The 26,598-nt window shown below is 44.4% G+C and overlaps 1 protein-coding gene across 1 annotated transcript in view; it reads left to right on the forward strand.

The window, feature by feature from the left end:
• The window catches only part of LOC126482323 (proclotting enzyme-like), a 169,081-nt gene that overhangs the window by 90,644 nt on the left and 51,839 nt on the right, over positions 1–26,598 (forward strand). The window contains exons 2-3 of the mRNA XM_050106369.1: positions 11,516–11,739; positions 25,179–25,682. Coding sequence (XP_049962326.1) covers positions 11,516–11,739; positions 25,179–25,682 — 728 coding nt within the window. The remainder of the gene's footprint in view (positions 1–11,515; positions 11,740–25,178; positions 25,683–26,598) is intronic.

A 26,598-nucleotide genomic window follows, 5' to 3' on the forward strand; every position in this document is an offset into this window, starting at 1 on the left:
GCTGACAGTACGTACACTTACGAAATTGCGCCTATACCGAACTGTTCCTCCGAGGTCCTTAACTTTTTCTTGTTGGTCAGTATACGTTTACCGGCAGTGAACCTTGGCAAATGACAGCAGATTTCGGCAGTGTTCGTTTGACCTCCTTTCCTTTTGAGTGCTCGCCCGGCACGCGGCGGATGGAGAGGGCTCGACGTTTCGTAAGAGGCTCCCGCGGGCTAGCAGGCGGCACAACGCAGCCTGCAGTGCGTGAGGCAGGGCCCCGTTAGCGAGTATAGGCAGCCTAGCGGAGCCGCTAGCCGGCAGGCCGGCCCAACCCGACTCCAGGCAACCGGCGCAACACTGCGGAAGGCGTGAGCCGTACGGCACCGTGCTCTCCGTTCCGCCTGCCGGAGGAAAGTGCTCGGGCCACGAGTTTCACTTCACCAGTCGGGCCGCACCCAAGGGGCAGTTCTGCCGCTCGTAACACAGCCACGACTGTCGAATCTGATTGCAAGGACGATGGTTCCAGGTCACTGACACACCAGCAGGGAGGTCACTCGAGCACAGCGGATTGGGAAGGGATGGGCAGGGTAGTCGGCCGTGATCTCGTTGAACGAACGATCTGCGTCTACATCGATACTTCACCACGGACCTTGTAATGTGTGGAAGAGGGTATTTCGGTTACCTGAAACGTTCCTTTCGTCTACGATCTGGAGATTCCGTGGCGTCGCGCGAAGTCACACTCCAGGCCGCGACCTAAATCCTCGTCCTCTTGGCGATGCGCGGTGTGCGGGACAAATTGCACGATGTATTGCTTCGCGAATTTAAATGGAACTGAAATTATTGAACATTCAGGCCTTTCGGCCGGTCACATTCAGTAGCCACATGTAAACTATTCCATTCCTCCTCACCTGCTCGCGCTAATCACTCCACTACACATTATTCTTTCCTGTGAGGGCTTTTGAAACGTTCATTTCCCGCCTGCATCTTGGGGAAATCATTCGCCCTTGAGCCAGCCTCTTAGGCCTCCTCCAGTACCCATTTAGAAAGGTTAGAAAAAGACCGAGCGCTCCCCTCCGGGTTGGACATACTTCCCATAGAAACCCACTCTGGCGCGGAGAATAGCCACAGCAAGAACACACATATTGGACCAGGAAATGTTATGTTACACCACTACCATTTCTCCCTTTTCCTGGCACATTCGTGAGTGGTGCAAAAGGGAAACGCGTCTCAAAAAGATGCAATATAACGTGATTTTCCAACCGCCATCATTTTGCGACAGGGAGGAGTTAATGTGTTTCTTCTTTCTTCTTGGAGTAAGAGCTTTCAGAAATTTAAATCGAAACCTCTCTGGAACTCAAAACGCCTCTCTCCTAGCGTCTGCCATTGGAACTGAGTGAGTATATCCATGAAGTTCTTGTCTGTACTATAAGACTCGGTGACGAAACGTGCGGTTCTCCTTCGGATGCTCTCGATTTTCTCTATTAATCTCATCTAACACGGGCCCCAAAACAGAACTAAATACTCGATCAAACCAAGACTTAACCTACCTCTCTAGTGATTACATTACATTTCATTGGGTTTCCACCAATGAATCTCAGTCAGGCATCTTATAACTAGTTTTATCCTGTCGTTCTCGTAGATCGCTCCAAATGCATACTCCCAGATGTTTTAAAGTAGTTACTATTTTTAATGGTTTATAGACAATAGTGCAATCGAACGACAATAGGTCATTGTGTCTATCTGTGGGCAATACGTTATATTTCCTTATGTCTAGGGTCAAAGGCGAGTCCCAACACCAATCATAGGTCCTTTGTAAGTTTGCCTGCGTTTAGGTAATGTTTTACGAAATTGTGGTTTCCCTGCATTTCACAGCATCGGACTCGATCACCCTCAAGGAGCTTCCGACATCATCCACCAGCTCTTTTATGTACAAGGAGCAATCAAAAAGTTTCTGTTTGAGGCCGTTACTGCAACGTATATGTAACGAAGTGCATGTAACGAAGTGCATGTAACGAAGTGCATGTAACGAAGTGCGACTTCAGTGTGGGTATATAAGCACCGGCATGTAGACAAGGGATAACTATGGTATCCGTGTCTTTGCGACGTACATGTGGTAAATGCGGAAAAGTGAACTATAGTGGCTTTATCACCAAATACGTTCAAACAGGACTAATATGCTGTTACTCTTTTCTTAGATGCCGAAGGAGAAACACCGGTAGAAACCCATCGGAGAATGAAGAATGTGTGTGGGGCATGATGTCTGTCGAAAACCATCGTTGTGGAATGTTGCCGTGTTGCTTCACGATAACACGTGTCTCCATATAACAAACGTCGTTAGGCAAATGTTACGCCAAGTGAGAGACCCTCGAGCACTGTGCTGTTTCCTGATCTCTCACTATATGATTATCACGCATTCGGTCCCTTAAAAAAGGTCTTGAAGTGTCGACGAATCCCATCGGACGATGATGAGCAACAGCCAGTTACGGACTTCTTCACGCAGCAGGATATAGTGCTTTACAAAACATATATCTTCAACCTGGTGCGTCGGTAGGATGATTGCCTCATTACTCAGGGCGGAGGAGGAGGAGGAAATTAGTGTTTAACGTCCCGTCGACAACGAGTTCATTAGAAACGGAGCGCAAGCTCGGGTGAGGGAAGGATGGGGAAGGAAATCGGCCGTGCCCTTTCAAAGGAACCATCCCGGCATTTGCCTGAAGCGATTTAGGGAAATCACGGAAAACCTAAATCAGGATGGCCGGAGACGGGATTGAACCGTCGTCCTCCCGAATACGAGTCCAGTGTGACCCAGGGCGGTTTTGCATGATTGGCATCCGATTCTGGATTGTGCGACCTTCGAACGGAAACTTTTTGATCGCCCCTTATATTGTGAACAATAACGGCTCCATAACTTTCCCTTAACTATGGTCACATCTGAAATTTTCTCAAGAGTTCAGATCTATAGGTTTGGAAGTCTTTAATTTATTAACGAACGCGTTTCGATATTACGTAAGTTAGAAATTCATTCACTGGTACAGACTGATTTTTACCGGACGCTTTCCGAAATCATGGAACACGAACCTGATCTCGGTCATCTACTGCCTTCTAGGCATCTGATCGACAAGTGCGAGCTGAATTTGATAAGTTTGTGGTTTGCGAAATCTTTTTACCTAAAATATTTATGGAAACCACGAAAGACTTAATTCAGGAGGTTCGGACGGTGATCTGTTCCGAGCTGTTGGACGAAGGGAAATTGTGTGAGGAGTAACAGATGTGTGATTTTGTCCAAGGAACCATTATGGTCTCCGCCCGAACGGATTTTACTTACCGTCGATATATGAATTTCTCCTCTACAAAAGTAGTATAAATGTATCTTTGTCAAGTTGTTCACAATGAAATTACATGTAGTTCATTACCATGTATAGTTCTTTGTAAAGCTACTCTTTGACTTCATTCCTATGGTCATTCCTAGCGGCACCTACCGGCTTTCGTTTACTTCTTAGATAGCTTAATCGCCACTGGTTCCCCTTCAAACAGACAACGGCACTGTCAAATATGCCTATATTAAATGAGATCTTTATTATATTCAGTCTACGTTTGTATGACGATATTAATTGAAAATTTTGTGTATGGATCATTAATGTTAGGATATACATATTTGTATCATTGATTTCTTTGTATACTTTATTCCACAGTTTCAGTCCGATGACGAAATTTTGAAAAGTGTAACGCTTAATATAGAATTGTGCGATCAAGACATTTCTATGTTTCAAAGTTGTTCACAAAAGTTTTTTTTTCTTTCATTGCCCTCACATGAAAGTTTAAATTACTAATGTTAAAGAAATAAAAAATAGCAAAAATCTGATGGACTAAGCCGGTGGCGTAAGAGAGCGAGAGGATATTCCAAAACTCATGCAGCGGGCATGCGCTGTAGCTTAGGTGGCTTTTGTAGGGCAATTTGAGGTCGTTTCTCGGCCTGAAGTACCGCAATTGCATTAAATCAAATCGTTGTTCTTGACATTCGCTACGTCACTGTAGTACGTTGTAAATTATGAAGAGGGACTTAGTCATCTTATCTGACTGCTATCCGAAGGATTCGAGTTCGATTCCCGGTATTGTTAGTGGTGCACTCAGCCTCGTGACGCCAATTACGGAGCTACTTGAGTGAGAAGTAGTAGCTCCAAGGTCAGGGAAACTGACAACGGTCAGGAGATCCGTGTACTGACCTCTCTCCCCTCCATACTGCATCCCAATGGCGCCGCAAGGCAGAGGATGTCACTGCCGGATCAGTACTGAATGGCGCGTCAGGGCCAGTAGACAGAGCCGTGGCTTTAGGTAGTGGACGGTGAGCTGTTGCTCGATTTCATCCCTCATGTGATCGATAGAGTTAATATTCGAATAATTTACGGATACGTCATTAATTGAAATTTATCATATTGCATAACCAACAGTAACACTATTCGTGTAAGATATCAGCAATGAAGGGATGTAATGGTTAATCAATAATATTCTTCCAGATCATAGTTTTCACGGTGAATTCTGTAACAAATGTAAGCTTTCTGGTCAATGTATCGAGCAGTGGTTCTCCTGGAAGACGGCGTATCCAAGCAAGACTAACAGTATTATGTAAGAGCAAAAGCGTGATCCTTCTGACCGACACAACCACGTCTATTATTCCACGTTCCAGTCACGATATTCACCGGTCCACTTCCGATCGCGTAACGCCAACACAAGCCCAATTTGCATTATCGCGACATCACAGTGTGCTCCGATAAACTTTCGCCTTTGTACCATTGTACTCTTTTGCCTGATGGACCGCAGGGCACTACATATTTTACTCCGATGAAGGGAAAACCTCCGACATCCACAATTTAATTACAGCACGGACTCCTAAAGTTTCTCCGTTATTTGTACGATTCCGATGTTTGTCAAAAATACAACCCCCGAAAAGTCATGGACCTTGTTCATGAAATCCTTACACACTGTCGGTTCAACCATTTAAGTTACAATTTTTTTTTCAGCATAACAATGAAATCTATGTCAAAATGTACTCTTTGCGAACAGTCATGAATAAAATCGCTCAGTTTATTATTTATTTATAAGTCCACCATGAGGTATGGTGTGGTAAACATTCATACCAATGAATCAGGAGGAAAAAAGTTATACACTATAGGATCAAAAGTATCCGGAAATCTGGCTGAAAATGACTTACAAGTTCGTGGCGCCCTCCATGGCAATGCTGCAATTTAGTACGGTGTTGGCCCACCCTTAGCCTTAATGACAGCTTCCACTCTAGCAGGCACACATTCAATCAAGTGCTGGAAGACTTCTTGGAGAATGGAAGCCCATTCTTCACGGAGTGCTGCACTGAGGATAGGTATCGATGTCGGTCGGTGACGCCTGGCACGAAGTCGGCGTTCCAAAGCATCCCAAAGATGTTCTGTAGGATTCAGGTGAATATGTGCACGCCAGTTCATTACAGGAGTGTTATTGTCGTGTAACCACTCCGCCACATGCCGTGCATTATGAACAGGTGCTCGATCGAGTTGAAAGATGCAATCGCCGTCCCCGGATTGCTCTTCAACAGTGGAAAGCAAGAAGGTGCTCAAAATATCAATGCAGGCCTGTAGTGTGATAGCGCCACACAAAACAAGGGATCCAAGCCTCCATGAAAAACACGACCACACCATAACACCACAGCCTCCGAATTTTACTGTTGGCACTACACACGCTGAAAGATAACGTTCACCGGGCATTCGCCTCACACACATCCTGCCATCGGATCGCCACATTGTGTACGTGATTCGTCATTCTACACAACTTTTTTCCACTGTTCAGTCGTCCAATGTTTACGTTCCTTACACCAAGCGAGGCATGGTTTGGCATTTACCGGCGTGATATGTGGCTAATGAGCAGCCGCTCGACCATGAAATCCAAGTTTTCTCACCTCCCACCTAACTGTCATAGTGCTTGCGGTGGATCCTGATGCAGTTTGGAATTCCTGTGTGATGGTCTGGATAGATATCTGCCTGTTACACATTACGATCCTCTTCAACTGTCGGCGGTCTCTGTCAGTCAATAGAAGAGGTCGGCACGTACGCTTTTGCACTGTACGTGTCCCTTCACGTTTCCACTTCACTATCGCATCTGAAACAGTGGACCTAGGGATGTTTAGGAGTGTGAAAATCTCGCGTACAGACGTATGACACAAGTGACACCCAATCACCTGAGTTCCGCGGAGCGCCCCATTCTGCTCTCTCACGATGTTTAATTACTACTGAGGTCGCTGATATGAATTAGCTGGCAGTTAGTGGTAGCACAATGCACCTAATATGAAAAACGTATGTTTTTGGGGGTGTCCGGATACTTTTGATCACATAGTGTATGTAGTAGATACGTTGTATATATATTTATCACTGTCACTTAATGGGTAGCATACTTTGCACACAATGTCCACGAAACGAAATACTTCAATCCACAGCAACTAATTTACACTTCCTTTGCACCTTTTCTCAGCGACCTAGACGTGTTAGTTCCGATGGGATAGAGTGGGTCACATAGTACTACTTTTTTGGGGGAAATATTTGTATTTACTGCAGTTGCTGTTGATTTGCGAGTAAGCTTTTTACGAACCTAAAAGTCAAAATTCAGCCTTTTTAAAAATGCTATGTAATGATTATCAACATGTAATACGACGTTGCTTAGGCGTAAATGTTACGACAGAAATTTGATACAAATCTCCAACACTTCGAAATTTTGTTTCACTGACTCATTGAAAATTAAAATGTTTAACCCTTAATAACCATTCTTCTCTACTGACATTCTTTTACTGTGCAGTACCTTCCTAGTGGGGATATATACGTATTTTCCATGTCAATTAAAAGTCAGACAAATTACGTTTTGTTAGTTTTCCAATAAAGCTGTGAAGAAATGTCCTGAAATATAAAAAAGAATCGATCAACACTCTTCTGCCTCATCCAGAAGTTATATGAGATGAAGAAAATATTAGGTGTACTATATTAGGCTAAGTAGTGTCCAAAGTTATGGATTCGAGCAACAAGTATGAATTACGACGTTGTTTAGGACCTACAGATTCTGAGAAAGCTTAATTTTGATATGCTAAAAAAATGGTTCACACAAACGCTCTCAGGTTCACAGCGAGGAGCAGTTGAAGCAGCTTGAAAACTACTTTTGTTGAGTATGCTTTTACTCTGCAATTTACTGTAACAACTTTAAATACGTCACATCGCTATTTTTTCACAGATCTGCTATTTTGGCGCAAATAAATAGGCAGTTACCGTTTAAAAACTGGCGAGTAGCCATTGTAATTTTTAGAATATACCATTCAAGTGATTTTCAATATTTTCAAGAGATAGAGTTTTCGGAACCAAACAACCTTCATTTGAACTACTTCCGTATCGCATGCAGATGCCACAGTTATGTGGGGTGACCTGTATACCCAGGGATTCGGAGGTTAATGTAACAAAGTTAAATTTTGTGCCCGGAGAAATTATTACATACTATTATATACAGTCATATCGCAAACAAATTTACACTTCATATCAACACCACGACCACGAAAAAAGAGACAAATGTTATCATCATGACCAAGTTTACAAGACTTCCTCGTCCTTACACATAATGGCTTATCAAGAAAAAAAATTAGTCGATGCTTCTCCAACACCACGAACTTGAGACATAGTAATCATGGACGTCCAATAACCCGAAACATCACGAGGAGGTACCTGTTCTAAACACGTTGCCGTAGACTTCGTAGTTGTATCAATACGTATTATTGCAACAGTCATCCAACACTGACCAACAGGATTGTCAGTAACTGAAAATGAAAAATCAAAACGACCTCCTCGAACCACAGTCTGTCCTTTCAACACATCAACCAAAACGGACGAACTGACGTTCATGTTATATTCAGCCTCGACGTCCAAAATAGACTTGTAAATAGTAGGCCTCCATCGGAAGACACCGCCTGCAGTGCTACGCAACAGCGGCACCGTGCTGCGCATTCATGTGCGTTGGCCTGCCTTACTTCAAGTGACTGTGATACGTCATCCACTTCGTAGTAAATTGCTTGTTATTTAACTGTCAAAACATTATGAAGTTTCTGCTATCACTTTAGATACTGACTTTCCAGATATTCTGTAGTCTTTGGAAAGCTGGTCATAATTTCATTTAGAAACAGATGAACAAGTGAATAAATCAGAATTCTCTGACAAGAAAGTCAGCCGCGCGGGGTAGCCGCGTGGTCTTAGGCGTCTTGCCACGGTTCGCGCGGCTGCGCCCTTCAGAGGTGCGAGACCTCCCTCGGGCATAGGCGTTTGTATTGTCCTTAGCGAAAGTTAGTTTAAGTTAGATTATGTAGTGTGTAAGCCTAGGGACCGATGACCTCAGCAGTTTGGTCTCACAGGAACGTACAACACATTTCCAAAACAACAAAGTCGTATTTGCAGTATCGTCCCATGACAACACCGTAAATCTCTTTTAGCTTGGTAACTGTGACCTGCGAGTATTGGTAAGTGTGAATCTCTGGTAGCCCATAAGCAGATAACAGCTCATGATACATAAGATCACGCGTGTAAGGTGGTGGCTGAGTTAACGAGAACGCACGCGCCTGAATCGTACGTCAAAAATGCAACGATCTGAAGCGAGTGAATAATTTCGTGAAAACCACAATGCCGATAGACATGAACTCTACGACAGGACATAATACATGGAACACAGTCGAACAGCGTTGTCTTTACGAAGGCACACATAATGTAAAGATAGATGCAGTATTTTTTTGGAAGTTGTAAGTTATTACACTGCCTGAAAGAAAGTGAGGCATCCAGAAGAGGAGAAGAAAATGAATTGAAACTTCATAGGTTGAGAGGGTATGCGACACTAGTTAGATGATTACAGCATGGTGTCAAACATACAAAGAACTTGGCAGTATGAGCCCATTTTTCAACACAACGCTGTATGCCCTCTGGCCTGAATTTCTGCTCTGATTCTGCTCGGCAGGGTTTCATAAATCCGTTATATCCTTTCCTGAGGCAAGCTGGCTCACAACTGTTGTAACTCTTCCTTAATATCCTGGAATCGGCACGGGAGAGAATTGACTTCGGAACAGGTTCCACACATTTCTATCGGAGACTTATCTGGGGATCTTGCTGACCACAGGAGTACCCCAACGTCTCACAGACAGTTCATAGAGACATGTTCCAAGCGTGGAAGTGTACAAGCCTGTTGAAAAATGGCATCATGAGATGTAACGCTTGAGGACTCAGAATTCCCGTGACGTACAGCTGTACCGTACCACTACAGTCCTCTCAATCACTACCAGCCATGACCTGAAGTCATACCCGATTGCTACTCACACCATGATGGCAAGAGTAATACCTCTGTGCCTCTCCAAAAAACTGGAAGAATGGGATCTCTCCCCTGGTTGTCGCCATATTCGCCAACGGTGATCATTAGGAGTAGTGCATAACCGCGATTCATTGCTGAACACAATGCGACGCCATTCATTAATAGTCCATGCTTCTCGGTCACGGCACGACTCCAAATGCAGCCGTTTTTGTTCTGGTTTAACTGCAGCCTACGACTGCTGGTAGTCTCCGATAACTCAGAATGCTCCAAGAATTCTACTACATTTTTTTCGGATGGCAGACGCAGATGTAAAGCGATTATGATATGCTTGATGTACAATACCTATATGGTCCCGTGTAGCAGTCAGACGTTGTCGACCCGAACTTTGACGACGAGTTGCCGCCCCTCATGTCCCTGTGGAGTCTAACACCGGGCAACTGTAACATCCGAATACCCCAAAACTCTGGATGCTGTACGATTCGATCAGACGGTCCAACGAGGAACCACAACGAGGCCACTTTCAAACTCTGTCAGGTGGCGATAACACTGTCTCGCACGAGTACGTGGCATCTTCGTATCCTCCACAGTGATCACCAACAATCTGGCAATATTCACGACTTTGCCAACTCCCAACCGCTTCAAGAAAATATTTTAGCATGTGGGTTTTCAGGCCAGTCAGTCCCCAGAGCAGAAAGTACGAAGGCAGGCGGAAGAATAATGCCTCCGGATTTTTTATTCTGTTCTCAATATCGATTGAGGTATTAGTGCCATGCGTATTACTCGGTAGACTTCCCGTTTCGCTGATGCTAGAGGGCTCCGAATTGTAGCGTTTAACATGGCGGTGTGTAATGTAACTATGCCGGTACCTGAAAAAGAGCGTGCTGCAATAAAGTTCAGAATTCGAAGAGTTCGTCCACACATGGAGCATCCTCTCCTTCATCTTGACAATGCCAGACCACACACAAGCGCTGCGACATCTACAGCTATCCGACGCCTTGAGTTCACTGTCATCGATCATCCTCCATACAGGTCCGATCTACGTCCATCTGATTTTCATCTGTTTCCAAAACTCAACGAATACCTTCGTGAGCTTCACTTTGATAGTGACGAAGCGGTGCAAGCAGAGGTGAGGTTGTGGCTCCGCCGAAAGAGTCAAACATTCTACGGTGATGGTATCAACAAACTGGTCTCTCCTTGGGAGAAATGTGTTCGTCGCAACTGTGACTACGCTGAGAAATAAATATGTAGACATGAAGGAGAAAGATGTAGGCACGGAGAATAAAGATGTAGAATTAATAAATTTTGTTTCATTTGAAAGCTTTAAAAGTTTTAACATAAAACTTCGGAGGCATTACTTTTCAGCGCCCCCTCGTACATTGATATAGAATATTACTAACGTTCGCTTTATTTAAAAAGCTTTAAGACTTTTCACGTGAATAATTCGGAGACACTGCTTTCAGCACGCTTTCTTAGGCACTTCAGTTGGCCATTTCCTATCAACGCTTACAGCATTGCTGTAAAGTCCTGCCACCAACTGACATTCAGAAGTTTGTTTCCCAAAGGGTACTAGGAAACACCCAACTTTGAAAACTGCCAAGTATCTCCAGCCGTGGAGAATAACACAAGTGACAAGGAAACCGTAAGGTCCGCGCTCCCGTTCGTAACAGTGACCAGCAGTAGCCGATGGGCGCGGCCCGGAAATGATATGTTCATTCTCTGAATGGGTATTTCTGGGAAGCTATGCGATGTAGTCAATGATGTAAACAAATTATCATTATATTAAAATATTTTATATTCTTATCATAATAATAATCACAATGACTCACCCCCCTGACCCCAACCCTGCCACAATCACCACCACTCCCTCCACATCCACCTCCACCTCCACCTCCACCTCCACCTCCACTTCCTTCTCCTCCTCCTCCTCCTCCTCCTCTGCTTCTCTTCCTCCCTCGTAGCCTTCCTCCTCATCTTTCCTCTCTGCCCCCCTCCGTTCCACCAAGTTCCACTTCATCTCCCAACTGATATGCGCCTCCTCCACGCTAGCGTAGTCCATGTTCCTACCCTGTGCCACTCGACGCAACTCCTGGACTACGCCGGCGGCGCTGCACACGCTGAGACTGTAGTATCACGAGGTGCTGACGGACTGTGTGTTACCTGTCGACAGTGCCCGTGGGCCCGGAGCAGGGGTCGCGACGCGAACGGCGGCAGTTCGGCTGGCCGGGCATCCTGCCGGTGGGTCCGTGCTTCACCAGCAAGGGCGTGCTCGGCCGCTGCACCAGCTTCCGCCAGTGCTACCCCTACTTCAAGCTGCCCGAGCTCACCAATTGGGAGACCTGGGTGCTCGGCATGTACGACACGTGCAGCTACTTCACAGAGAACGGCCGTCAGGTGAGGATCATCGTTACCTGTCTGTTTCCTTTAGTTAAGGGAGTATCACACACACAGTCTTCCACAAGAAAGCAAAGATCATAGACACTGCTGATCAAAAGTATCTGGACAGCTATTAACGTAAAAGTATAAAAGGAGGTAGGGTGTATCGTGTTGTCAGTAGCGAAAAGAGTAACAGCACAATTACTCGGCCAGGACAGTGACTTCGATTACGGACTAGTCATTGCATGTCACCTGAGTAACAAATCCATTGGGGACATTTCATCCTTCTAAAGTTGCCCAAGTGAACTGTTGTTGATGTTACTTTGAAGTAAAAAGTAAACCAAGACCACGCAGACCTTATGTATAGACGGACAGAGATCGTCAAATATTGCGGAGGCTGGTTGTAAAAAAATCGCACGAAATGAGCGGAAGGAATCATTCGTGAGTTCCAGAGTGCTGCCAGGAATCCAGCTAGAACGTCTGTGCATAGGGAGTTAAAAATGGCGTACTGTGGTATACCCGATACAACACGCGCAAACAACTCTGGGAATGATTTGTAACAGCACAGAGTAAAATATATGGGAGGAATCACACAAAAAACTGACACAGACGAGAAAAACCTCACTAGTACTGGGAACACTAAAGCAGGATGTCGGCACGATGAAGCGGGGATGAAGGAATACAGCGGAGTTTTTGCTGTATAAACTGCTCCCTGACGACGTCATCGATAAAGACACACAACATCACAAAACTCTAAGAGAAGACCTACACTCGTCATACAACACTACCACTGTCACCATGTTCTTTTGCGCAATGAGAGATTGCGCTAGCAATCTCAGAGCTCAAAAACAAGAAGGCACCTGGTCCAGATGGTATCCACTAAGAAACACCGAAAAAACTAGCACCACAGATCATCCCGTTCTTAAAAACGTTACTGAATAATACCTTACGGCTGGGCAGGGTACATACAGTATGGAAAACGTACAAAGCAGTTATTATTCAGAAATCAGCAGACAGAGTCCTCCAGATCCAATGACTTATAGACATATAGACTAATAAACACCCCAGAAAAGATTGAGGAGAAGCTATCGTGTAAGCATTTGCAATCACACAGAACTCTCAAGGGCATGAGCCAACAGCAGTTGGCTTCAGAACCAGCAAATCCCTAGGTGGTGTCATCAACCACGCCCTGCACCACAACACAGAAATACTCCATGGCAGTAATGATTGACACCGCCGGGGCATTCGACAACCTCAGGTAACCCGCAATGTTTCAAAGGTTAAGACATCTGGAGATGCCGCAGTCACTGTACAGTAGTTTTCTATACTACTGTAAAGACCAAGTAGTCGAATGGCAGATGGACATCCGGAAAGTAAGATTACCAAAGGCTGTCCGCAGGGTCGTTCTGCGGTCCCATCTTGGAGTACGTAACGATCGAACCGCTCCTATAACTTCCAGATGGAAATGACAGGTCAAATGGATCTGTCGCGTCCGCAGGTGATCTATTAGTAGTAGTCACTGCAAACAACAGAGCCAAACTAGAAGAAAAAGTCAGTGGAATACTACAAACAACTACAAAATGGTGTCACAACAACAAAATCAAGATAGCTGAAAAAAATACACATTACGGTAAGGGCCACTCTAAAGGAATATTTCAGTTAAAATAGGGGACACAAACATCAAACTAGCATATGTAACATGATATCTTGGGGTACAAATAGATGAGAAATTGAATTTCCACGAACACCTAAGGCTAACATCACACAAATCAAGAAAATACTACATAAGCTGGTGAGGGTAAATTCAAAACATTACAGACTACCTACACTAGCCGTATGGACATACCACTGTACGTCCTTCGAATCAACACTCAGCTTCACAACTAGCACGTGGGCGCACATACTGAACCTGGTCATCAACAAAGTATCAGTCAGATGAGGGCGGAGGAGTGTCCTACTTACGCTGCCAGGAACCCTCGAGACAAACGCAGTGGATGCACTGTTTGTGGAGCTCGGAATATCCCCGACAGAATTTTTTGTTTTAATCGTCAGCCCGCTACGAATTCCTCTCCTGTTCCAACCTCTTCATCTCGAGTAGCACTTGCAACCTACGTCCTCAGTTATTTGCTGAATGTATTCCAACCTCTGTCCTCTTCTACAATTTTTACCCTCTACAGCTCCCTCTAGTACCATGGAAGCTATTCAATTATATCTTAACTAATGTCCTACCATCCTGTCCCTTCTTTCCCGCGGAGAATCTCTCATTCCTTGCCCTATCAGTGCACCTAATTTTCCGAATCCTTCTGTAGCTCACATATCAAATGCTTCCCACAGTCTATGTTTCATTTACCATACAATGCTGTGCTCCAGGCGTACATTCTCTGAAATTTCTTTCTCAAATTAAGGTCTATGTTTGATACTAGTAGACTTCTCTTCGCCAGGAATGTCCTTTCTGCCAGTGCTAGTCTGATTTTGATGTCCTCCTTGCTCCGTCCGTCATGTGTTATTTTGCTGCCTAGCTAGCAGACTTCCTCAACTTCATCTACTTCGTGATCACCATTTCTGAAGTTTAGTTTCTCACTTCTCATTTCTGCTACTTCCCATTACTTTCGTCTTTCTTCGGTTTACTCTTAATCCATATTTTGTACTCATTAGACTATTCATTACAATCAGCAAATCCTGTAATTCTTCTTCACTTCAATGAGGATAGCAATGTCATCAGCGAATCTTATCATTGATATCCTTTCACCGATAGATATCACGACCAGATACAGAGGCGCAAGGTACTGGTTAAAGATGGGAAGAATAGATAAAGTGCACACAATAACTGGTACACAGATACAGACGACAAGTCACCGTAAAATTTGGCGTTTGGATACAAGGCACGGTGAGCAGGATATAAGTGATCAGAAACTTAGACTTTACGACTTCCTCCCTGATGTAAGGGAGCAGTTGAGAATGAAACATATTGATCCCAACAGCGGTATAGAACATTTTTTAACTGGACAGGGACCTTACCCCATGCATTTAAACCGTGTTTTTTTGAGTCTCAAACATACACCAACATGCACATGAACGTTCCCCAGAACACACTGTTTTCTTCTGCGGGCAATATGCGAGCAATATACATACACTACACTTAGACTATACAGAAACAGAAACACATAATACAAACAGCCATTAGAGACCAAGAACAATGGGTACAATTAAATGCATTAAAACGCAGTATTTCAAAAATAAAACATGAAGAGTATCTGCGACACGACATAACAGACATGCCTATCTGCACCACAAGCAACGTAACAACAATTTCCAGAGGGTGGACAGCGACACCCACAGTGATAGCGACTACAGTGTCACTGAAGAGGAACAGGAAGAGGAGGAAGATGACATGTAACAGTAAATAAGACACCTAGAATTATGAATGAAGCATAACATGGCAAAATGCTCTGACAAATTGTACATGTCCGTCAAATAATAGTTAACGATAGCGAATACTAGACAAAATGTAGTGTAATGTGCTGGCAATCTAGCCACGAAAGCACTCAATATTTCACATGGCTGAATACCTGCTGTTAATGAATAGGATTAGCAATATCATTTCTCTGCTGTTAACTATAAACTATTTTGTTGTGACTGGCAGCTTGAAGAAGCCATTCCGAGGTATTCACGGCACAAACAAATCTCTCCTCTATCCTACCATCTTCTTACATTCTTCTTCAAACAACAAAATTTTATTTATATTTCAACCTCAAATTATTGATTCTTTTAAAAAAGTGTTACTCCATGTCACATGTTACAGATAAAAACAAAACAAAAAATTACAAAAAAGGTGATAAACGAAAACCGTAATACGTACGACCTGTTTTAAAGTATTAGGTATAGGGTCTTTAAATTTTCATTAAAGATATAAAAAATATGATGGTCCAACGTCTTTCACGAGCAACACATTTCTGTAGTCAATGCTAAGCGATCTTTGCGATGTGTAAGGAGCCTTACGGCCGGACAGTGGATACCTGGAAACGAGTGATCTGGAGTGATGAATCACGCTATACCCTTTGGCAATCCGATGGAAGGGTTTGGGTTTGGTGAGTGACTGGAAAACGTTACGTCCTCATGTGTAATGCCAATAATGAAGTACAGAAACGCGCTTGAGAAAACGCTAAATGCGAAAGTATATGAACACATTTTACAAAATTGTGTACTGCGTACAGTAGAGGAACATTTCGGAGACGATGACTGTTCATACCAGCGCGACAACGCATAAAGCAACACCTGTGAGGCAATGGTTTGCGTACAATAACGTTCCTGAAAGCGACTGTCCTGCCGAGAGTCTCGACTTGAACACAATGGAACACCTTTTGCTTGAGTTAGAAAGACGATTTCGCTCTAGTCACCACTGTCCAACATCAATACTTTCTTTGGTCTCGGCTCCTGAGGATGAATGGGATGGCATTTCTCCACAGACAATCAGACACCTCATTGGAAGAGACCCCTGCAGAGTTCAAGCTCCCATAAGGACGAAGGGTGAATACGTCTAACAATAATGTTCACTAATACATATCCGGATACGTTTCATCATATAATGTACTCATCGTTGTGTATGTAGGGGCCATTCCGATTCACAGCCAGTGTGATCACCGAATCTCACACCTAGTGAGATTGCGTAGAACAGAGAATCGGCGATGGTAAGACCGTAATAGCATCACTGAATACGGCTGTTAACAATAACACAAATAAAAAGAGGAGGATCTTTCTGCTTCCCAAGTGCGAGAAGAAATAGATTTCGGATCACCTGAGGAGTCAACACGAAAATTTCATCTCCGGCACTGAAAATATGAGCATCAACGGAAAGGTTAAAGAGCATTCTACAACACGTTTTAGACAGGTATGTGCCAGAAAAGTTGTGAAGGATGAGAAAGAGCTGCCTTGGTTCACCAGTCGCTTTAGAAACCTGCTACGAAAGCAGAGAGAGCTTCACTGCAAATTTAAACGTAGCCAAAGTACAAACACAAATAAAACCTGAAAGAAGCAAAAATTAGCGTAAGGAGACCTAGGCCTGAAGCGATCAACGAATTCGGAAATAATGTTCTGTATACATACGTGAAAGAAAATCCTAAGAAGTTTTTGTCTTACGTTAAATCAGTAAACGCATCGAAGTCGTCTCCGCAGATCTTTATGACTATAAGGGTGCTGAAATGGAGGACTGCACAGATAAGCCCGAAATACGAAACATCTTTTTCCAAAACTGTTTGGCTCTGAGCACTATGGGACTTAACTTCTGAGGTCATCAGTCCCTAGAACTTAGAACTACTTAAACCTAACTAACCTAAGGACATCACACACACCCATGCCCGAGGCAGGATTCGAACCTGCGACCGTAGCGGTCGCGTGGTTCCAGACTGCTCGGCCACCCCGACCGGTCCAAAACTGTTTCACAGAGGAAGTTCGCGAAGTAGTAACTTCTTTAAACCGTCGTACGAACGACAAAATGACTGATAATAAGTGACCGTGGGATAGTAAAACAACTGAAATCGCTCAACAAAGAAAAGGCTGCTTCACTTGACGACATCCAGTACGATTCTCCATACATTACGCGAAGGAACTCGGCCATCGTCTAGCAGCAATAGGTCTCTGGAGGAGCGAAATGTTCATGATGATTGGAAAAAATAAACGCTGGTCATTCTCGTTTGCAAGAAGGGTCGTCGAATAGACGCACAAAGCTATAGGCCTATATCTCTGACGTCGGGCTGTTGCAGAATTTTGGAACATGTTTAATTTCGCGTATTATGATATTTCTGGAGACCGAAAATCTCCTCTCGAGGAATCAGCATGGGTTCCAGAAACAACGATCGTGTGAAACCCAGCGCTTTTTGTTGTTCCACGAGACCCAGAAAGCAGTAGATACCGGCACCCGAGTAGATGCCACATTCCTTGACTTCCGTAAGGCGTTCGATACAGTTCAGCACTGCCGCCTAATGAACAAAATATGAGCGTATGGGCGTACGGAATAGCAGACCAACTGTGTGATTGGCTGAAGGGTTTCTAACAAACAGAACACAACATGTCATTCTCAACGGAGATAAGTCTTCAGACATAAAAGTAACTTCGAGCGTACACATAAAAGTAACTTCGGGCATACTCCAAGGGAATGTTATGGGACCATTACTTTTCACGATGTATATAAATTACACAGTAGACAACATAGGAAGTTCGATGAGGCTTTACGTGGATGATACTGTTGCATACAAAGAAGTCGCAACGCTAGAAAATTGCAGCGAAATGCAGAAAGACCTCCAGAGGATCGACGCTTGGTGTAGGGAGCGGCAGTTGACTCTCATCATAAGAAAATGTAACAAACTGCGTACATAAAGAAGAAAGACCAATTATTATTGTAGGATTACATGATTGCAGAACAAGCCCTGGAAGCAGTTCCTTCCACAAAATACTTCGGACTATGCCTACAGAGTGATTTAAAGTGGAACGACAACAGAAAAACAATCGCAGATGCTAGTTTGAGATTCTTTGTAAGAACCGTCAGCTTAAAAAATACTCGTTCGACCAATACCTGAATATTGATCATCAGTATGGGATTCGTACCATATAGGATTGAAAGAGGAAATGGAAAACATCCAAAGAAAATCAGGGCGTTTCGTTAAAATACATTTAGTAAGCATCAAACCGCCACGGAGATGATCAACGAACTCAAATTACTGACGCTGTAAAAGAGGCGTTCTGCATTAGAGTCCTGCATGACCGAGTAAGCGAGCACAAAATACGAGGTGGAGCGAGCACACCCTAACAGGATAGGCTGCCCGCACTAGTGAAATAGTGCATCTGACCGAGCATAGATACCCTGACCGAATACGTAGGACATAACAAACACATTACACGTGTCATTATCCGTGTGAGACTGCAGCCAGTACGGACTTCTCATTTATGGCTTGTCTCTCTCTGTAATCATGCAGCGAGAGGAAGCCAGTGTAGTAAGACGTAAGATTGAAACCAATGTTTACACATTGAAGAAACGGGAAGGTCTACAAAGCCAAGTATGGAGTACATTTCTGTCGGCTGTAGACGAAAACAGTGCGTCTACTGGGTACGTATCGTGCACAAATTGCTCCACATTACTGTGTTTCCAGTAGGGAACCACTCATTTAAAGAAACACAGTTGCAAGAAACCTCACAAAGGTACAGCTCCTTTAGGGATACCGGCAGTAATGAAAAACAGTATTACAGCAAAGTGTGTTGCAGTGTGTGCTAAAGATATGAGACCTTTTAATGCTGTTTACGGTGAAGATTTCAGAGAACTAGGCCAAGAATTAATACACCTAGGTGCGCATTATGGGGAAGTTAACGTGGCAGATGTCATTCCACATATCTCTACTATAAGCAGACATGTCAAAGAACAAGCTGATGCAATACGAAACAGCATAATGCCTTCTGTTATTGCGGAAGTTATTAATAAAACATGTGCTGCGACAGATGATATGTGGACTGATTCGCATAATCAGGTACACTATTTGACGCTTACAACACATTACATTAACACAGGTTGGTCTCTTGTGAACAATGTTTTATTTACAATAAAATTTCCGGACGTTAAGAAGACGGGAGTAAATATTATGAAAGATATTGAAGAGATGATGGCTGATTGGGACATTTCGCCGGACATGTTGCACAGTTTTGTATTTGCCTCAACCAGGGTGCCAATGTAATAAAGGCTTTGGAAAATAACGAAAGGATGCCTTGTGCTGCTCATTGTATAAACACAGCACTTAGCCATACTTTCGATGAAGATAACTCCTAGTTAAATCATGCCCCGAACATCGCATCAACAATAAATACTGCATAATGCATTGTAAGGTATATTAAGAAAAGTGGCCTTTGCTCGTCTTTGAAATCATCGTTGAAACAAGAGGTATGCACACGCTGGAACAGCTTGTACACTATGCTAGAATTCTTACACACTCAGTATAACGAAGTTGCTGCTTTGCTGCCGGAAAAGGACTCCGCTTACAGATTGCAAGGATATGATAATGAGCTTGCAGGAAAAAACTGAGCATTTTCTGAGACCATTTAAAGAGGCCACAGATGAATTAGAAGGCGAAAAAGAACCGAAAATCCAGTTATTTCTTCTTTGGTTTCACAAACAGCAACAAATTTGCAGTGTCAATGACACTGACTGACAGGTGAGTAATTACTGCAGTTAAAAGCACTGTTTCATTAAGATACGTGATAGATTCATAATTAACTAGCGTAATTGATGTGTACTAACATATATGTATTTTTTAACAGGAGTTACAAAGGGTTAAAATTCGAGCCTTGACTTTCGTTTGTGAGAAGATTGTGATCACTTCCAGACATAAAATTGCAACGTTTCTTTGGCCATCTTTCCGTGATCTTAATACGCTTGAAATAAATTAAAAGCAGGAAATTCTTAACAATGTGCGACAACTGTGTGCTACTTATGCAGGTACAACATGCAATCATTAACGTAATCGTTTTTGCATAGTTAGTGGATAGTGTATTACAGAGAAACGGGAATGTTATAATTCGTATAATATTTCACTAACGTAAAACACCTCGTTTTTACGGGAACGTTTCGATGATTTCCACATCAGTTCTGTATAACTTGTCTCTTTTGTTTATTATCATACATCGTTCAAGTACTGTGTCAACACCACCCAGAAAGAGAGATCGTTTAAAGGAATGGAGGAGCAACAGATCATCCGCAGCAGATGAGGTAGATCTCCACATTTTACTGCACCCTGGAGATGATGACAACATCTTAAAGTGGTGGAGCAGACGTGAAACAGATCTGCCAGGCCTGGCTGCAGTAGCAAGACGTATTTTATGTATACCAGCAACAAGCGCATCTAGTGAAAGATGCTTTAGTAAAGCCGGCATGTTACTAACAAATCGCCGCAGCCAATTAAATCCGGAAGGCGTTAGTGATTTACTGCTGATCAACAATAACTATAATTTTGTTTCTGCCGCACACAAGTGAAAAGCTTCAGTCTGGAACCACGCGACTGCTACGGTCGTAGGTACGAATCCTGCCTAGGGCAAGGATGTGTGTTATGTCCTTAGGTTAGTTACGTTTAAGTAGTTCTAAGTTCTAGGGGACTGATGACCTCAGATGTTCAGTCCCTTAGTGCTCAGAGCCATTTGAACCATTTTTGACGTGAAAAGTATGACAAGTTACGTCTGCAAATGTTTAATGTTCTTTGTATGTTTTTTATGAAGATGGTTGTCTTCTAGATTACGGGGACAGCACTTATTTAATGTTTCCTATTAATGAAAGGAAAAATATATCTTGTGTTTGGAAATAAGACTCGTCTTCTATCCGCGATTGTATTGAAATATTATTTTACTTTCAAAGTGCTTTATGAATTTATCTGTGTCATGTACCCGTTCTCGGAAACATTACTTTTGTATTAAAAGAGAGAGAGACAGAGATAAATACTGTGTGTGTGTGTATGTGTGTGTGTGTGTGTGTGTGTGTGTGTGTGTGTGTGTGTGTGTGTGAGAGAGAGAGAGAGAGAGAGAGAGAGAGAGAGAGAGAGAGAGAGGGGATGGATTTGTACAGTACAGTGCAGGGAGCAGGGACGAGGCGAGGTGAGACGTCAGCGGTGACCGGTCATGTTCGGTTATCCGCGTGTCCGGAATCCGGACAACAGACATGGGGCGAGTACGTGACCGAGCCGAGTCGTGTGGGGCCGGACACGAGCTGCTGGGTCCTCCTGTCAACAGCCGAGCCGTGACCGGTCAAACATTGAGCGTTGCAGCACTCTGTTCTGCATCACGGTGTGGATTACTGTTAAAGTTCGAGAGCGTACGTTCCTAGAAGAGTCAACAAATATTTTGCTTTGTCCTACTTATATCTCGCGAAAAACCATGAAGATAAAATTAGAGATATTCGAGCCCATACGTAGGCTTACCGACAATCATTCTTCCCGCGAACCATTCGCGACTGGAATAGGAAAGGGGTGAAGTGCCACTAAAACACGAAGTACCGTCCGCCAAACACCGCAAGGTGGCTTGCAGAGTGTAGATGTAGCTGTATAGATTGTTTACTATCAGGCTACGTGAAGTCAGTGCTATATGAAATCGAAGTATAGGGTGCGCTCAAAAAGAAACGAGCTGGAGGCTGTGAATTGGAAACGACCCAATGGATTCCAATATCATTGCCTACGGAAGAAGGTGTGCTCCCTATACGAGCCCAGATGCTCCGAACTCGTGCTAGGGGGACGTGGGCACACACCCATGCGACGGTACACTGAGCATGTGCACGCGACGCTTTTTGTCGTGCTGAAAACGGTGAATCGGCGGCTTCAAAAGAACAGCAAAGGGGTTTAGTAAGTTTCCTTACAGTAAAAGAGAGCGAGGAACGAAATTTCATCAAAAATGACACAAGTGTACGAAGAACACTGCACGCCCGAAGCAAAAGTCAAGGCGTGACATAAGCGATTCAAGGAACAAGTGATGTCGTTGTCTATATCGCAGGACCTGGAACGCCACACCGCACTACAGACAGCGTTGTCCCACTGGTATATTCTCTTATTATTGAAAACCGACGCGTTACGGTGGCAGCCCCAGAGATGGGATTGAGCACAGAAATTGCAACGGACATGCAGCGCTCTCCGTACACTCGTGCCATTCTTCTGTGAATTTCTGTTCCCCGCAGTCCTTCCTCTCTAAGGAAATGCATTCCGGCGCTTTGCTCTTCTTTCGAAGCCTCAATTGCTACAGTTTCAGCACTAATGTGTATAGTGGACGGTCGACGTATGCACGTTCTGGCTCTATCGTCGCATGGGAGTCCGTCCGTTTCCCACTAGCGAAGAGGTTGGGTCCTCAGTGCTCTTACAGGGATCATACATTCTTTAGTAGGCAATGGCGTTACGATCTATTCAGCGGTTTCCATTTTATAGGCTTCGGTTCGTTTTGTTTTGAATGTACCTTATGAAAACTGAAGGACTGATTGATACGGTCCTAGCCACATGTCTTATTATACAACACACACACACACACACACACACACACACACACACTTCCGTCCATTACCAAACTGACTACCCAATGAAGCTTTAGGATGTGTCTTATCAGCTGATCCCTTTCCTTACTTCAGCTGTGCCATTAAGTTCTTTTCTCCCTAATTCTGTCTTCGAACTCGTCAACAGCTATCTGGTCTACCCATCTTATCTTCCAAATTGTTCTGTAACGCCACATTCCCAAAACTAATATTCTCATTCTACATGTACTGTTCATCGTCCACGTCTCACAACTGTACTAGTCCGTACTCCAGATAAATACTTTTAAGAAGAGACCTCGTAACACTTATAAATTTATATTAGGTTAGCGACCCACCCCAGCTCCGCACGGGTAAGTATCAACGGCTGGACGACTTGTCTGGCGCAGCGGTAATAAGTTATTTACGCAAATCTTCCTCTTGTATCAGTCTGTCTATCAGTGAAAACCGCATGAAAATTTCTACAGTTCTTTCTGAGACTATCCTTCACATACAGGCAGAAAATCGAGATGGAGAGACTTTAGAGCCGGCCGCTGTGGCCGATCGGTTCTAGGCACTTCAGTCCGGAACCGCGCTGCAGGTTCGAATCCTGCCTCGGGCATAGTTGTGTGTGATGTCCTTAGGTCAGTTAGGTTTAGTTAGTTCTAAGTCTAGGGCAATGATGACCTCAGATGTTAAGTTCCATAGTGCTTAGAGCCATTTAAAACATTTTGAGAGATTTTAGAAGATATAGACTGAAGTGACAAAAGTCGTGGAACACCTCCTAATATCGTGGCGGACCTCCTTTTGTCTGGCGTATTGCAGCAACTCGACACCGCATGGACTCAACGATTCATTGAATGTCCCCTGCAGAAATATTGAGCCATGCTGCCTTTACAGCAGTCCGTAATTGCGAAAGTGTTGTCGGTGCAGGTTTTTGTGCACGAACAGATCTCTCGATTATGTCCCATAAATGTTCGATGGGATTCATGTCGGTGGTCTTGGTGGCCAAATCATTCACTCGAACTGTCCAGAATCTTCTTCAAACCAATCGCGAATAATTGTGGCCCGGTGATACAGTGCATTGTCATCCATAAAAATCGATCGCTATTTAGGAACATTAAGTCCATTAACGACTGCAAATGGTCTCCAAGTAGCCGAATATAACCATTACCATCAATGATCAGTTCAGTTGGACCAGAGGACCCAGTCCATTCCACGTAAACACAGCCCACGCCATTGTGGAAGCACCACTAGCTTGCATAGTGCATCGTAGACAACACGGCTCCATGGCTTCGTGGGGTCTGTGCCACACTCGAACCCTACCATCAGCTCTTACCTACTGAAATTGGGACTCGTCTGACCAGGTCACAGTTTCCCAGTCGTCTAGGATCCAACTGACACGATCACGAGCCCAGAAAAGGCGCTGCAGGCGTTATCGTTCTGTTAGGAAAGGCACTCAAGTCGCTAGTCTGTTGCCACAGCCCCTTAATAGCAAATTTCGCCCCACTGTCCAAACGGATACGTTCGTCGTACGTACCACATTGATTTCTGCGGTCATTTCAGCACTGACAACTCTACGCAACGTAGCTGGCTGGCTCTGAGCACTATGCGACTTAACTTCTGAGGTTATCAGTTACTAGAACTTAGAACTAATTAAACCTAACTAACCTAAGGACGTCACACACATCAATGCCCGAGGCAGGATTCGAACCTGCGAACGTAGCGGCCGCTCGGTTCCAGACTGTAGCGCCTAGAACCGCACGGCCACTCCGGCCGGCCAACGTAGCTGCTCTCGGTCTTTAAGTGAAGGCGGTCGGCCACTGCGTTGTCCGTGGTGAGAGGCAATGCCTGAAATCTGGTATTCTCAGCACACTCTTGACACTGTGGGTGTCGGAATAGTGAATGCCCTAACGACTTCCGTAATGGAGTGTCCTATGTGTCTAGCAACAACAACCACTCCGCGTCCCGTCGTGCGGCCATAATCACGTCAGAAACTTATTTACATAAATAACCTGAGTGCAAATGACAGCTCCGCCCAACGCACCGCCGTTTATACCTCGTATACGCGATACTACCGCCATCTGTATACGTGCATATTGCTATCCCATGACTTTCGTCACCTCTGTGTGCATATGTATGGAAGTAAACATATTTACCTTTCTCACAAATGCTTTTTTTTACCATTATTTCTTTGTCATTTGGCAATTTCTGTTAATCTCATTTCCTTGAAATCTGTATTCCCTTTTGCCTGCTCCATTTGCTGCCTTTTTTTTAATATTTTCTCCTTTCGTCAGTTAAATTGAGAATCTGTTGTGTTATCCAAGGATTTCTAGTGGTGCTTCAGTATTCTGCCAAATTCTTCTGTCAATATCATGCCTTCCATCTCATGTTCGTTTCCTTGTACAGCCCTTCTATATAAGCTTAACGTGTCCGATTCACGCAGATGTTCGGCGTGTGCTGCACGAACCCGGTGACGCCGCGGCCGACGCAGCCGCCGCGGCCGACGCCGCCCACGGAGCCGGTGGTGGCGCCGGAAGAGCCGAGCCCGGCGCCGGGTCCCGTGCCGCCCAACTGGCCGCCGCCGCTGCCGACCCACTCGCCCAACAATACGATCCCGCCGCTGCCGACGCACCCGCCGTCGCCCGGCTGGCCCGGCCTGGAGCCGGGCCCGGGCACCACGCAGCCCGTCACGCCGCCCACGCAGCCGACGCGGCCGCCCTGGCAGCCGCCCACGCAGCCCACGAGGCCCACCCGCCCTCCTTGGCAGCCGCCCACGCAGCCGCCGGCCACGCGCCCGCCGACCGCGGCGCCCACGCCCGCAACGACCCCGGCCACGCAACCGCCGGGCGGCGGAGCCGACGGCACATGTGGCATCAAAAACGGCTACCAGGACCAGGAGCGCATCGTCGGCGGACACAACGCCGACCTCGGGGAGTGGCCCTGGATTGTGAGTAACGCCGTCCCTATTTCAAGGCCGCTAGCCTCGCAGTACAATCACAGTCGACAGTCACGGCACTCCTGCTCATTTTTGTTATACACTGCGACAGCAGCACTCCAACCGGACGAAAGCTACATTTCTGAAAACGAAATCGGGCGGTGCGAATGGTGTCGAATTTACTAATTTGCAACATAGCTTTTGCAATAGGCAGAGTTTGTAGTGATATAAAAATCGGCAATAACTAAAACAAGACAGCACATTTGTCTTCATTTAGTTTCCTAAGGACACTATGAAAGTATGAAACGGTACATTACAGGACAGCTTATTTAAAATTGTCTTTTAGTCTATATAAATTTACTGAAGAATGGCGTTTTCTTTTAAGAAGAAAAAATGCCACTAAACAGCAGAAGACCTGACCTTTTGCAGAAAGACGTCGTATATCTACCCAACAACGTGAAGTTTTCTTCTTCATTTCCAGTAAAATTAGAGAATGTGGAACGTAGAAAACTTGTATGGAATGCAATACCTACATTACTTAACGTATCAAATAAGCCACCACAAATGTAGCTGAAGGGAAAACCGCACAGACGTCATAATAAAACTTCAAAGCAACAGAACTGTTTGCCAACACAGAATACAAATTCCGCAATTGTTGCTACATCTGATGCACAAACAGCAAGAATTTTCAACGCATCCGCTTTTGAGGCAAAAGTAATTACGTTTACAAGAAGATTCGTATATCACAGAGTCGAGTGATGTGTAATATTGTGAGAATTATTAGACTCTAGACGAAATGATTACATGTTAAGGAAACCCCTATCAAAATAAGAACAGACAACAGAAATATAGGCTTCTCGTGCATGAAATGTGTGTTTATGTTCTCTTGATTTCATTGGAATGAGCTGAAGTTAGACATATATTTGGA

The sequence above is a fragment of the Schistocerca serialis genome, chromosome 5, assembly GCF_023864345.2.
Source record: "Schistocerca serialis cubense isolate TAMUIC-IGC-003099 chromosome 5, iqSchSeri2.2, whole genome shotgun sequence".
NCBI lineage: Eukaryota > Metazoa > Arthropoda > Insecta > Orthoptera > Acrididae > Schistocerca > Schistocerca serialis.